Raw genomic sequence first — 14,940 nt, 5'->3', positions numbered from 1 at the left:
ACTACAAAAATCCCCTAAGAAATAGAACAAAAAGAGAGAAGTGCTCTAGTGTAAGACATTTCTGATGGCAAAGCCATATGGAAGAATGAATTTCACTTTTTAATGCTGATATGTTGTTTATTTTCTTACAGATGATTACAATTCAACATCCTTGCACAGCACCACCTCATCAGTCAACACGCCAGCAGGCACTGGGATCAGCCCCACTCCCAGCTCCACTTACACAATAGGTGACAAACTTGCACACAGTTACCACAGTTCTGATACATCAAGCACAGAAAATGGATTTGAATGAGGCAATTCATTTGGAGTGTTTTAAACCTAAGCATACAAATTCGACATGCAACTGCATTAAAATTAAGGATGTTTTTAGGAACCTTACTAACTTTTTATGAGTAATATTAAAGATACCAGATTTGTTACTTGTTAAGAAAGTGCAAAATGGAAATTATTTCTACATAGTGGCATATAGCAGGAGGGAAATCTGTAAATTATGGTGTAGTACTTCTCTTGTTATTCACAGAAATTTGCCCAAGCAGCAAAAAAGTGTGAATACATCTGAGATCTGTGTGCCTCTGTGTCTTCGAGTGTCTTCCCTTTGGTTTCACACAGCAGTAATACAGTAATTCTTGGGATCTAGTATTACAGTGATTTTAGTTGCCATTGGGCTGTAAGGAATTAGTTAGGTCAGCAAAATACATGTATGTGCTTGTGCAAAGTACATCCAGGAGCTGGACACTTTCCATCTTGAACTGTCCTTCGAGTAGCTGTAGGCTGCTGCTGCTCTTTGACAAACTGAACTTCGCTTTTACTTGTGGGTGTTCTGCCCCTTTCTGTCTTGGTCAATCTCCAGTGGTCCCTCTGTTTGCCCTCTCCTTAGGGCCACCATCCAGCTGGTGACTGCCAGCCTGGAGGCAGACAAATCTAGGGCCTACCTTCTATGAAAAAATTAGATATTGGTGTGTTTTAGTGACACCTTTACCTTGGGATATATTAAGTAACTGTTTTCAGGATGAAGTCCTTTGCTCAAGCTTCTCTACAGAAAATACCAGCAAAAATTTCTTTTGGCTGTTCTGGTGTAAAAGTAGTCACTAAACAATCGATACTGTTGTATAAATCTCTTTCCAAAGGTAAGAGTGGCAGTGCAGAAAGCAGGTAAATTTTATTTCTTTGGTGACATTTTATACAGCTCAGTTACCCATTCCATAGCGTAGATATCCTGGAAAGCTGCTGTAGTTTATCATACTGCTACAAGAATGTGTGACTTTGGAATAATCTTGTGTAATTTTGTACTCAGAAATGTCACTAATAACCAGTTTGATTTCTAGTTCATTGATGTCATTGAAAAACTGTGAAAGACAGATGATCGCTAAAATAACTAGTTAAAGAATGGGTTTATGAATAGCTGATGTTTTTTTCTTCCCTATTTCAAATGTGAGAGGATGCTAAATACATTTACTTGTATTGAATATATTGAAAAAATGTTTGGGGCAGTACTTGTCACCCTTCTCCAATGCTTTGTGGAAAAAATACCCAATCTGCTATGACAGACCTTCATATTGTTTCCTTTTTTTTTAGAACCTACCACAGTGATACCTGAAGCAACTTGTGGTAAGAACCATACCCCTTATTCTCTCCTTCAGTCTTGAAATGTGACCAAATAGTAAACTCAAATACAGAAAATTGGTAAAGCTGATAAAGCAGCAAAGAAATAAAACTGATCAATTAGCATATAAAACTGATCAGTTGGTTATTTTATGAAATGTCTTCCAGTTCTGGAAGAAGTAAGATTAAAGTTATTTAACAATTCTGGTCTTTTCACCTCCATTTACAGTAGCTTTTCTTTTAGCTATTATTGAAGACGTAAAAGACTCTAAGAACAACTCTAACATGGCTGAAGTTTTCCTGAAAATTCACACAAAAGACACAGAATACATTATTCTGGGGGATGACAGAAACAGAACTGTGAGTTCCAGCAACCGTTCCATAGAGCTTCCGAAATGCCGGAGTTACACTGTCAAAGTTAAAAATGGCAGGTGTACAGATGGTACTTCTTCTTCTTTTCTTGTTCCAAAAGGTAGGTGTACAAGGCTTTTAGTAGTTTATTTTCTTCTTTTTTTAAACATTTATTTTTACATGCAGTAATTCAGCTTCCCCAGGTTTCTTTGTCTATTCTTGTTGCTTTTCAGTTTTCATATTTTGTCAATGGTTTGCAAGCTATTCTGAAGTTGTATATTAAAGCTTCTCAGTATTTTCTTAAAGAACAGTGAAAACAAACCGTAGTTTTTTTATTCTAAAGAAAAAAGGGAACTTTAACTGCATTGAGCATATGCGCTGTGGTAAACAATAACAAGACCAGCCACCACTTCAAAGCTGGTGTTAATGCTGAATGTCTGCACTAAAACATTAATTTATTATTTGAATACCTGTGTGTCTTTGTCTCATGAAGGCTTTTTCAATTTTTGCTTTCCATTTCTTATTAAATTCTTTGTATATTATTCTATGCTGATTGTATCTTCATATTGCAGAGCAAGTCAAAAAACATAAATTAACTGTTATTTGAAGACTCAATACAGCCAATGTCACAATGATGTATAATATTCTTCCATTCCAGTCACCAGGGAATCTCTTAAAGTCGAGGAGACAAACAGCACACGAGCCTTGTTATGTTGGAGTAGCTCACTTGCCTGTGCTACGGTGACTGTTACCTGCCATGAGACAGTATTTTCATTTCCTCCAATGCATTCTGAAAGTGGGTTATTTATTTATTTCTCTTTAAAAGCATTGTTGATGTTGTCTTTTGGAGAAAGACTGGCAGATTTAAATTGATTGTGCCAGTCTGAGGAAAGGGTAGCTCAGAATTCCTGGGATTGCCAGTTGGAGGGCTACCATCCCCAAGTGCAGATCTGGGAAAGTTCAAACCCAGAGACCTCTTTTGCTGAGTTGACCAGTTTAAAAAGTTGCACAAATTCTGGAGATTTTGAGGTCCTGTTTGATTTTCTGAAAGGGTGCTGAACAGTTTGGAAATGCTGCAGTCGTGCTGTGAGCTGACCCCTTGCAAGGTGCCTTGGCCACTGGCTGTGCAGGCTCCTGGATGTGAGGTCAGGCTCTCTCCTCTTGGAGTCAGCCAGTTTGAGGACATGCTGGCTCAGAGGTACCTAGTGTGATAGGGCAGGTATGGCTGCTGAATGGCCTTCTTTTTCTGACCCCAGAAAAATGGATGATGAATGTCTGGGGCTGGAGATTTCCTGCTTCAGGGAGCTGAAGAGCTAGGAAACCATTCCAGTGTTCTGCCTGACTCCCCATGACATGTTCTGATTTCTGTAGGAAAGTTGTTTCCTTAGAAAGTCGAACTTTACTGATGAAAATAAAGGACTATGAAAACTAAGTTAGTATGCAAGAACCTCAAATCTAGTTATTGGATTGGGTTGAACATTTTTCTGTTTGGAATATCGTGATAGTTTATTACAAATTATATGAAATAAATGCAGTAGAGAAAATCTCAGAATGGTGCCACAGACTTTAGGAGCTGTGAAAAATATTGATAAAGGTCTTCTTGTGTCTACAGATTCAAATTCTCCTGATAAAAATCAAATTTGTGATGTGCTGAAAAATTTATTACCAAACCGTCTGTATAACTGCATTGGATCCATAGGTTTTAATGGAAACAGTGTTGCCAACCCAAACTTCACCCTACTTACAGACTATGGTGGTAAGTGTAATGCTTACTTTTGGTTTACATTCCACGTATTTCTGGGAACTCCTACTATGAAACCCATTATTATCAAAGCTTATCTTGAACCCCAGGGTTTCCTGGGGTTCAAGATAAGCTTTGAGCAGCATTCTCTGCCACACTCAGCTTCTCCTTCAGCTCCTCCTTCCTGGTCTCTTGCCCTAGTGGTTGTTCTTACATTGCAGTCACTCTCTCAGTCTTCCAGTCTGAGTCTTTCTTTCGTTCCATCAGGGACTGTGATTGTTTTTTGTTGTTGTTTTGGAGACTGGGAACTATATGGAATGGTCAACTATAGGGAATTTTGAATGATGATGCACATATAAAAATAGTGCAGACCTAGTCTGAGACAAGTCTTAAATACTCGATTTGAAGACATTGGACAATTTTAGTAAAATGTGATGTTGCTGTATTCACCTTGTCCTGAATTAATTAAATTTTTGAAATTACTGTAATATGATGCTTTTACATATACTCGGTTTATACTTATGTATACCTTCTTGAAATAGAGTACAAAAAAATTACATGTTATTTTTAGTGTCAGATGAAATTTAATCTAATTAATCAAAATAGGTCAAAAGAGGAATGCTTTTATTTTCATTTATCGCAAATTATTGTTATTTTTCTTTTACAACAGTTCCGGAAGCACCACAAAACCTTCAAATAGTACATAAAAATACCACAGGTGTAACAGTTAATTGGACAGCACCTGGGGACACTTCCAATGGTCCCATAGATGGCTACTTAGTGCAATTCTTCGTGGAAGGCGAACGTAAGTAATTAAATAATTCATTGCATGTACATAATTACAGAGCACCAGGCATAATGCACTAAGTCCTATTGGACTCTCTTTACACTGCAGTTTATTTTAGACAAATGTTAAAATTTCCTTCCTTTAAGGTTGTTCCAGTTGAATTTTCAGTTGAGATTATTCTGTTAACCATGTCAGGACATGACCCTGTCAACCTTCAGTTGGCACAAGTGCATGGCAGTTAGGCATAAACATGTTTAGATGATTATAGCCAGGGGATTGTCTTCTGCTAAATGGCCACTGCTTCTAGATATGCTGGTCTAGGCCATCTTACATTTCAATGAATCTTTATATGTAAATACTCTCTATGTGTTTATGTATTTCCTCTTCTTCATGAGCCTACACTTAGCATAAGTAAGCAAAGCAAAGCAACCAGATTAAGGTAATTAAAATAGAAGTATACGTGACAGTGGTTTCAGGTAGCTCTGATAAAGTGTAAGAGTTCCTGTACTCCTAACATAGACTTAATTAATATGATTAATTTCATTTTTCAGGGCATCCTGTTCGACAAGTCAACACAACTCACTGTACTTACTATGAATTTCATCCTTATACCAGAGCTTCTGTGTCTGTCACTCCATATACAATCAACAAACACAATGAAATGGTGAAAGGTAGCAGTGAGAGCCGTGAATTTACGACAGATGCAGCAGGTAAATCTGCTTGCTAACTGTTATGACCTAGGCTGGTACAAACACAAAGAATTTCTACGTTCCTAGTGTAGTTCATTGTATTTTATACACAGTATTACTATTAGCCAAGAAACTGATTAAAATTAAAATAATTATACTGACATTCATATAATCAGTGTCCCTTTTAAAATTACTTAAAGTTGATCTATTTTTAATTATGCACTTCATATTGTTATTTTTCTTATATATATAATTTTAAAAAGATTTCCTCAATTTGAAATTCTTGTGAAGTCTTTAGGAAGCATTATATCCCAATATAAAGAAAAAAATTTGAATTAAACAAAAAGATAATTTAAAAAGTTTAATATTTTCTTTGTGGCATGAAAGCTACAAAGATGTGCAGCCTGTACCTTCTGTTGTGTAGTTACCTGTGTGCTTGAAGTAGACCCAGGCTAAACCAACACTGTCCATCTGCAATGGATGTCAGTCAGTGTCAGTTTGGATGTACCTGTACACAGCTTCCAACATTAGGTTAAAGATGACAAAATGTGTGCAAACCCTTCTGTTGACAGAAAGGTCTGTGCACCTTTTTGGGGCTATCATTTCAAATGTATAGTTTGAAATATACAGAGATCAGAATTGTCACCTGAAACCCCACAAAAAAAAAAAAAAGGTGATAAATTAATTTACTGATAAATATAAACAGGTTGATCTGAGAAAGTGATGTCAAATGAGAAAGTGATGTCAGATGTAAGAGAGATTTGCCATCATACTATTTTTGCAGTCTGTCAGTAGAGCATTTCAGTTCCACTTCACATATTTTTCAGCTTAGATAAGCTCATGATTAAGTCAAAGCTGATTATTTATCTTGTTACTTATCTCATTGAATTAGGACTGAAATTTTTAAGGAAGAAAATATATGAAGTTATTGAGAGAAGACAGGAAACAGACATGAGCACATACAGCTTGAAATGTTGAGTTTGAAATAATGAGAATAGAGCAAGTAACCCTGTTTTTTGTCTACAGTACCAGAAGAAGTGAGTCACATTAAAGCAATATTGACAGCTGATAATGCTGTCCAGATTACATGCAAAAAACAAAAAGAATTTGGACCACATGCACAATTTATATTGGTTTGGGAGAATGATAGACAAACTGAAAACAAAAGCAAATGTGAATTTATCAGAGAAAATCTCTTTTACCTGACAAACTATACGTTTAAGGTAAGTTAGTTTATTGTATTAAAATATATAAAATATTGCTGCATTTTCACTGTTTAAGTATATTATGCTTCATTTTAGGGGAAAAAGGCAAATATGGTGGCAGAGAAGTCAATTTATAATCTATAGACCTCAGGTGTAAAAAAGTAATTATTATTTTGGAACTAAAATGCATATGTGCCTAACCTATCAAGCAATCCCTGGTGTGCTATTCCACACAGGTTCTAACAGCAAGAAAAATGCAAGCAGAATAGATTGTTTGTACTTGGCTCAGGAGAAGTTTGGGGTTTCCACAAGATTAAAACAGTTTCTTGAGTATGACTGGTATTTTAGTTTTTGAAACATATTCCATTTGATGGATGAAGATTTTTGGTTCTTCAGGGCCTAATGAGTGTAAAGGAGTTCAGATCCTTTTGCATGCCATTACATCAGCCTCTTACAAGCCAGTCCTTGTGTCCATGCAAAATATAGCATCCTCTGTTTTCACACTTCACTTTCCTGAAGGCTTCCTGCCATTTTCTCTTCTGTCAGGCATTTCACCCTTTTGGGGTTGCCTGCAAAACCAATGGTCTTGTGTGATTCCCTTAATATGGCCAGTAGGAATATTTCTTATATCCTGATAGCTCCTCTCAGTAAAGTTTAGGCAAGGAAGTAACCAGTAAGAGTGATGGAGTTTTATTACTTTGAGGAAGCAGTTTCGCTAATTCCCCACAGTCTTTTCCTCCTTCTCTGATTTTACCTGCAAAAATGCATTATCAGGGAACTTGAGTAATCTCAGTTTCATGTCAATATTTTGTCAGGATTTTCCCAACAGATGCTGCTCAGAGAGCTTTATATTTGAAAAATAAAGATGAGGTCCTATAGGAGCAAAAGATTCTTGCATTGTCCTAGTAGCACAGGACCATTGTGCTATTTAAGGGTTTTTGTTCACCACTTTCAGTGAGCAGTTTTCCTTACAGAAGGAATTTGCTTCTGCACCTCTAAATCCTGGCTTCTGCTTTGCAGATATTTTGCTTAATTCTTTCCCAAAAAACAGGAAAAGCCTTATGGGCTTAGCTGGTAATGAAAGGACTCTGGTCAAGTTATAGAAAACTCACAAGGAAAAAAAACCCCAGTGTGAAATATTTGACTGCAAGCAGTCTTTTAGATCTGACAGGAATTTCTATTAAGGAAATATAAAAGATCAAATAAATATTAAATATATGACAAAACAAACACAATTGAACAAAGTAAGTGTTTTAACACCATTTAAAGTACCCAAAAGTTAATGATGCAAGAAAACACCATATTTAATTAAACTTCTATGAATTACCGACCCATACATAAGTGTGTACTAAAATCATCAAATTCAGTGGAGTATTTGTATATTTACTGTTGCAGCAAATGATGTTTTTATATATTGCACAGCTATTTTTCAGATTTGAGAGGCTTAATAAAAGATAAAATTGATTTTACTTTGAGATGCATCTGATTTTTTATTTTTTAAAGTGTGTTTCCTATTTTTCTAAATTCTTTTTCCTATCATCTCCATATTTCTGAATCCAGATCTTGCTGTAACTTGGGTAGAAACCTGAGCTGCACCATAAATGTCACTACAGAGATCGACAGCAGACACTGCTGTCAATGATGTTGTCAGTAGATGGATGAATTTGAAAAATCCATTGTAATTTGTTTTTTAAGAACTGTAGGCAGAAATTTTTACTTGTCATATCTGAACATCTCTATTACTGTCACCCATTGCCTGCAGATCTTCGTCTTTAATGGAATACACAATGGGAAAGAAGTAGTGGGGAGTATAAAAACCAGATGTAAGTAAATATGTACAGCATTTTTCCCTATTGATTTTAGCATAATATAATTAATGTAAATTGTCAATCCAGTTAAATTGCTCCTAATTAAAAATCCAAACTTCCTGTTTTATAGTTAATATTTGATCTGCCTTTAAAAAATATCCCCATTCAGTATTAATGTAGCAGTTCATGTTGACAAGTCATTAATCATAACTTAGAATTATTACACAGCTGTGGTTTCTTCAGGAAACATTCAAATGCAAGTAGAAATTAATTTCTCTGACTGACATGATTCACTTTTGGATTATTTTCCTGTGTTCGGATCCTGCATTTCAGGAGCTGAACATCTGTGACTTGGCAGAGATTCCCAATTCCCAGATCAGGAACAGCTGAGAGCTGCACTGTACAGGTCACACAGAGCAGGAGACAAGCACAGTAATGCTGAACCAGTGAGTTGTAGCATTTTGACAGGTGGACATGGAGAATTTAAGGAAAAGTTTTCTAAATGAAAACATAAAATTCCCTCCTCTACTTTGGCATAGCAAACTCAAACCTGTTTAGTTTTTTTCTCAAAAAGGACCCCAAACCAAAAATTGATGAGCACTGATTCTAGGGAGTATACAGGTTTAATTTTTTAAAATAATTTTAAAATATTAAATGTGTTGTTTTTCTGTTGGTAGATAATTCTAGAGCCTTGATTATATTTTTGGCATTCTTGATCATTGTGACTGTAATTGCTTTACTGCTGGTTCTGTACAAAATCTATGATCTTCACCAAAAAAAGCTTAGGTAAGCCTCATGTTTGTCTTCCTCTCTTACACAAATGGAAGGGGCATGGGTGCGGCTTTTGGTTTTTGCACCAGATTTCACAGTGGGTAGTGACAAAATGTTACAAATTTGATGTTTCATTAATCCTGGGAAAAGATATCCTTTTACCTTTAAATCATTTTAAAAGAAACTAATTTTTTGGTGTTTGTCAAACAAAACAAATATAACGACATGGATTTAAAATCTCGCTGCTCTACCCTTGTTTGAGGCACAGAACAAAATGAGTAGCCCTCTTGTTTCACAGACAGCACTCTTGTTTCACTGATTTTATTAACTTATTATTATATATATCTTACTGGTCAAAGCATTTACAGGTGCTTTTGCTTCTTACAGCAATTCTTCTGAAGGCGTGAACCTTGTTGCAGGTGAGTATCTTTATATATTTAGCAATTCATATTTATTCCTATTTAGCAAATGGAAATTAAAGGTCTCAGGTCTTACTACCGACTTTGGGTTATTTGCATTCTAGGTTGCATACACAGATTACAGATCTCAACATTATAACACCTTATATGGAGGACAAAAAGACTTCAGTAAATACATAGAAGTATTTATACTTTAGTGAACTGAAAGTTCATCAGTGTCCGAAAAATTCTTATTTATTAGTCAATTAAAAACTCACTTATAGTTATCCCAGACAATGTTTGTGATATGTTTAACAGTGAGAATAAGTCCAGAATAAAAAACATAATTTCCCTTTTCTTTGCATCTTTTTCCAAAACAAGAGACTGAACATTAGCCAGTTAATTTTACTGAAAAAATTTGAAGACTTTCAAATCCCAAAGACTGAAAATTTTGTGCACCTTTTTGCACAAAATTTCAAAGCTTGGGAAGAAAGACAAGATCAGTCAATACCAGAAAGCTTAAAGAAAAAAATAATTTAGAGCACTAAAATTCACAGAAACTAACTACATTAAATGGGAAGTAGGACTTTGTTGAAATTCAAACCATTTGCTTAGACACAACTTTTCAATGTAAATGAAAAATTAATATATGTCTAGTAAGAGGTGTTAAAACTTGTTCAGTTGTTATTTTTTCATTCAAGATGATATTGCAGATTATTGCAACTCAGAACACAAACTGGAAAACATGTGGAAAGTCAGGTGATACATGTTCTATTTTAATCACTGACACTGGCTGACCAGAACTGAGGCAGGAGGCAAGGCTGTGTAACTGTCATGGCTGTTGAGGCAGTTGCTGTGCCCTGAACATGGCAGTCACCACTTTGTGCAAAAGTATTGATGTGCTGTCCCTGCACGTGGCCTCCTCCAGAGGTGTCTCCAGTCACGCAGCAGAGCTGGAAAAGTTCTCTTATTCCCACAGCCTGTTTGCTCACAGCTGGCTCAGGCAACACCAGTTTTAGAAAAATAAATGCACCAAGTTAAAAGAAAGAGTTTAGTTCTATTGTTAATTTATCTGGCAGTTTTAGAATCACATTTACTGAAGTGTGATGTAAGTTTTCAACGTCAGTAACAATAAACATTTGACTTATTTGCACAGTTAAAGATGATGATAAGCAACTTCTCAACATAGAGCCAATACCCTCAGAGCTATTGCTGGACACATACAAGAGGAAGATTGCAGATGAAGGAAGGCTCTTCTTGGAGGAATTTCAGGTTTGTCCTTCCCTCAAAGTATACCACAGGTTTTTATCCAGGTGATTGGAAGAATTCCATCCAGGAGCATGTTTGAAGTACATGTACTAGTTAGAAAGAAAGAAATAATCTAGAAATGTCATATAGTCCAAGTTAAGGTCAAATAGTCCTCAGTTAATTTTGCTACCAATCTCTCCCCATTGTAAGATGAAAATACTCTTTTTCCTGAAGGTGTTCTTCAGCAAAAGTATAAAGTATGCAGTCTAAGTACCTCTCATCCTAAAGTGCCTTTTAAGACATATTTTTAAACGTTGTCTTACTGTGTACCCATGGGGATATAAAAAATATTTAATTGTGGAGATATATACCAACTATATTAAAGAGAAGAATTTTTTTTAAACTTTAGATACAAGAAATATATGAAGTAATATCTTCTGAAGTATAGTGTTACCTTCCAGATTCAGTAATTCCAAACTATTTCCATATTCATTTGACTATTTTAAATCTAGGCTTAACTAATAAAATAAATTTTGTATTTTACAGAGTATTCCTAGAGTCTTCAGTAAATTTTCTATAAAGGAGGCCAAAAAGAGCCATAATCAGAACAAAAACCGTTACATTGATATTCTTCCATGTGAGTATATTGTTGAAATGTTTTAGATATGTTTGATTTGTCACTGCCTTGAGATAATATAATTATTTTGGTTTAAATGATTTCAACAGATGACCATAACCGTGTTGAGCTCTCAGAGATGCCAGGAGATCCAGGATCAGACTATATCAATGCAAGTTATATTGATGTGAGTGACTTTTACTTTAAAAAAGTCTTAGACACCATGGAAGAAATCCTGTAGTCTGTGCTGTTGAAGCATCAGTACCTTGGAAGATTTCCATTGGGGTTGCTTTCATCTTTGTAATGTATTTGATATTATTGAATTTTTGCATATTGAATTTATTTTTAAAGTTGCATATAATTTAGATTGTTCATGCTTTCTTTCTAAAAGTTAATAACAATGTACTTTTCACAGGGCTTCAAAGAACCAAGAAAGTATATTGCTGCACAAGGTAATTTATAATCTTAAAAGAATATGCTTTATTTATTCAACCTTTTTTTGAGTAGTAAAATCCTATTAGTAATCTTAAAGGAAAAATGAAAATCTGACATTTTGAAATATAATATGACAAAGTTTTCAATGAATTTTTGCTTTGGGAATTTTGTGGCAATTACTTCAAAGTCAGATTTCTCATGCTGTATAATTTTACACCAAAAGTTTTCAGATTTCATAGCTATGCACTGAAGATACAGATGAGAGTTTTTAAAGCTATAGCAATGGCAGCAGCCATAATGAAAACAAGTGTGTGGCTGTTACTTGAATGATCTCTGGTTAGCTCTTCAGTTTGCCTGGCTAAGCATGCAGGTGTTTTTCCATGTGGCTGCACTCTGAAGAAGTCCCTTAAATTATCTCCTCCTAGGCCCCAAGGATGAAACCACAGATGATTTCTGGAGAATGATCTGGGAACAGAAGGCAACCATTATTGTCATGGTGACTCGCTGTGAGGAAGGAAAGAGGGTGAGAAATACACGTCCTTCCTTCCTTCTGTCTATTCCTCCTCCTTTTTCCTGAAAACAGAGCTTATTACTGTGCTGTGCTGAATTACATACTCTTCAGTACTTGTTTTTCATTCTTTGCTGTTCTCTCATTGTGGCAGAACCTGTGTTGGAAAGCATGCCAAAATAATGTTGCCTTATGAATTACCAGTCTCACCAGAAAATATCACTTTAGTCACAGCAGTATGTAGCAGAGGGTGAGCTTCCAAATTACAGCTAATTAATCCAGAAAAGGGCTCAAGGTAGAACTGTAGCTCTTCATAGATCTGTCAGGAAAGGTATGGTTTCTATTTTTCTCCTGTCTATTCTGATAACCTGGCCGTGCCCTCAGTAAATCCTAGAAAGAATATTTTATCTCTGTTGCCTTTTTTTAAAGTAGAAGGCTAGGTGCTTCTGGCCTGCTTTTGTTCCTTATTCCAGGTACAGCAAGAAGAAGGGGAAATGCTGTTTTAGCTGCAGTTAAAGATGTTGACAGCCTGCAGATCTACAGCACACCCAAGCTGATGTTATAGGCAGACAGGAGCAGCAGCCCTCATTGAAAACTGAAAAGCACGGCATGGAAGTTGCTGCAAACATTTCTCCAGCCATCAGGCAACAGTAGCAATCACTCTTCATTGTTTCAACTAGTGTACAGGATTTTTTTCCTCCACTGTACATCTGAAATTAAATTCTATGGACATAAATTTCAGGTCAGAGACCTGAGTTGTTGGATATATGGAACTGAAAAGTTGGAAAAGCTATACTGAGTTGCCATCTATTTTAAATTAGGCCTTTTTCTAGCTCTGTTTTCTGCCACATCCCCACATCACTTCCTTCATCTCTTCACAGAACAAATGTGCCCAGTACTGGCCATCAATGGAGAATGGGACTGCAACGTATGGGGACATCATTGTGAAGATCTATGAAAGTAAAACATGTCCAGACTATGTCATTCAGAAGCTGCACATCACAAATGTAAGTTGATTCAAAAGTGTGAGACTGACTGGAACTGGAGTGTCGATTTGGAGTCTGTGTTTTAAGAGACAAGAGCCAGCTCTCAATGGAAGATGCTTTGCTGTCTTTCCTAAGCATCATATAGCTTCAGGGAAAACTTAGATGTAGGTGCAATTTTTTGCAAGAAATATGAGTTAGATATATATTTCCCAACTTCAAAAGGTATTTTTACTTAATCCTCTGGAATCTACATTTAGGATTATACAATTAATATGCTGCTAAGTGGAAAAAAATGAATATATACACTGCAGTGTCTTTATATATTTAGTTTGTTTTCTAACACAAGAAATTTGCTGCTTTGTGTGTATGTCAGCATAACCCTCTGCAACTAAAATCAGTGCAACTCATTTGTAACCAATATTTACCCTTCTGATAATTGTACAGTGGGACAATCACAAATTCTGGTAATCTGGAGTGTGTTTATAAATATAAGTGTTTTAAAATCACCATTTAGAAATGTGTAAAGTCATTAAGGCTGGATAATTGCTCTCTTTCACACATCTGAAGTCACATTAGTTGCCCTATGTGTAATTGAGAGCAAAATTTGCATCAAAGGCTAAATGTTCATCTCAGGCCCTTTGCAAAAATATTTCAATGATAATAAATGGAGCCTAAATCATAGCTAAAAGCATTCAGACTCCAAAAGTAAATCTGCTGGCAGATCTTCAGCAAAGCAACAAAATCTGCCCATCTTGATTCATGATTACAGCTGGAAATTCCTATTCTGTTGTCTCATTTTGCATTGGAATTTACTCAGGAAGTGGTCTGATTAAAAGAAAGCTGTAACTTTGTGTGGTCAGTGAGCAGATCAGGATGTTAAAAATTACCTATTTAGAAAGACACTGCTGTGTCCCTTAAGGAATGTGACTTTAGAAATGAGTGCAGCAGGTTGAGGGCTGACATTTTTAGGACTGTCTGCTCTTTGTTCAGCTGACATCATATCAATAAAGATAAAATGGATATTGGATGGGGAATTGAAGAGTGGTCCATGGCAAGAAAGTGGAGAATTCTGCAGTTCTGGCAGAAGAGTGATGTATAATTACTGAAACAATGGCAAACAACTGTATGAATAGCTCAGCCACATTTGGATAGCTCAACTACAAGTAAGAATTTTGAGGTTAATTAGTGGAAAAATGCCTGTAGAGGCATATAAAATCTTGGCCAGTAAAGGAATGTCATTGAAGGGTTTTTCTAATTTATTTTTATAATCATGGTTATTGAAATTTATGTCCTCTCTTTTAGTCTAGCAGAAACATACCAAAGTCCACTTAAGACTCACATGCTTTGGGCTTTAATGTAGTCACTTAGACTTATGTATACAACTATATACACATACTAATGGATATATAGATTGATATATATTAAAAAGCACACTTCACTTTTTCTAGGGAAGAGAAAGGACAGCTGGAAGAGATGTCACTCATATCCAGTTCACAAGCTGGCCAGACCATGGAGTCCCTGAGGATCCACATCTCCTTCTCAAACTCCGACGCAGGGTTAATGCCCTCAGCAACTTTTTTAGTGGTCCGATCGTGGTTCATTGCAGGTAAATATATATTATTCTTTAAAAAGGTTGGTAATGTTAAATGACTGAAATGAAGCTATTCAGAACAGGGATCTGGCAAAAATCTTTGTCTGATCCCAGATTTTGTGACTTAAACACTTGCAAATGAGGCAGCAAAAGATACACAAGGCCTGTTTTTGAAGGATATGAAAGAAATTCAGGTTGATA

The 14,940-nt window shown here is 35.8% G+C and overlaps 1 protein-coding gene across 3 annotated transcripts in view; it reads left to right on the top strand.

Moving 5' to 3' along the window:
- PTPRC (protein tyrosine phosphatase receptor type C) overlaps positions 1–14,940 on the top strand; it is a 56,417-nt gene that overhangs the window by 34,676 nt on the left and 6,801 nt on the right. For 2 of the 3 annotated variants that reach the window (XM_018912076.3, XM_018912077.3), the window contains 18 exons: positions 132–230; positions 1,579–1,611; positions 1,850–2,077; positions 2,615–2,752; positions 3,569–3,712; positions 4,368–4,502; positions 5,036–5,194; positions 6,200–6,396; positions 8,141–8,201; positions 8,864–8,972; positions 9,345–9,376; positions 10,512–10,627; positions 11,150–11,240; positions 11,330–11,406; positions 11,635–11,671; positions 12,080–12,177; positions 13,044–13,169; positions 14,597–14,754. In XM_018912076.3, coding sequence (XP_018767621.3) covers positions 132–230; positions 1,579–1,611; positions 1,850–2,077; positions 2,615–2,752; positions 3,569–3,712; positions 4,368–4,502; positions 5,036–5,194; positions 6,200–6,396; positions 8,141–8,201; positions 8,864–8,972; positions 9,345–9,376; positions 10,512–10,627; positions 11,150–11,240; positions 11,330–11,406; positions 11,635–11,671; positions 12,080–12,177; positions 13,044–13,169; positions 14,597–14,754 — 2,038 coding nt within the window. The remainder of the gene's footprint in view (positions 1–131; positions 231–1,578; positions 1,612–1,849; positions 2,078–2,614; positions 2,753–3,568; positions 3,713–4,367; positions 4,503–5,035; positions 5,195–6,199; positions 6,397–8,140; positions 8,202–8,863; positions 8,973–9,344; positions 9,377–10,511; positions 10,628–11,149; positions 11,241–11,329; positions 11,407–11,634; positions 11,672–12,079; positions 12,178–13,043; positions 13,170–14,596; positions 14,755–14,940) is intronic. The other variant, XM_009088466.4, reaches the window with a different exon arrangement.

The sequence above is a fragment of the Serinus canaria genome, chromosome 8 (genome assembly GCF_022539315.1).
Source record: "Serinus canaria isolate serCan28SL12 chromosome 8, serCan2020, whole genome shotgun sequence".
NCBI lineage: Eukaryota > Metazoa > Chordata > Aves > Passeriformes > Fringillidae > Serinus > Serinus canaria.
Note: the sequence above shows the minus strand (reverse complement) of the source record. Positions and strands in the feature narration are given on the sequence as shown.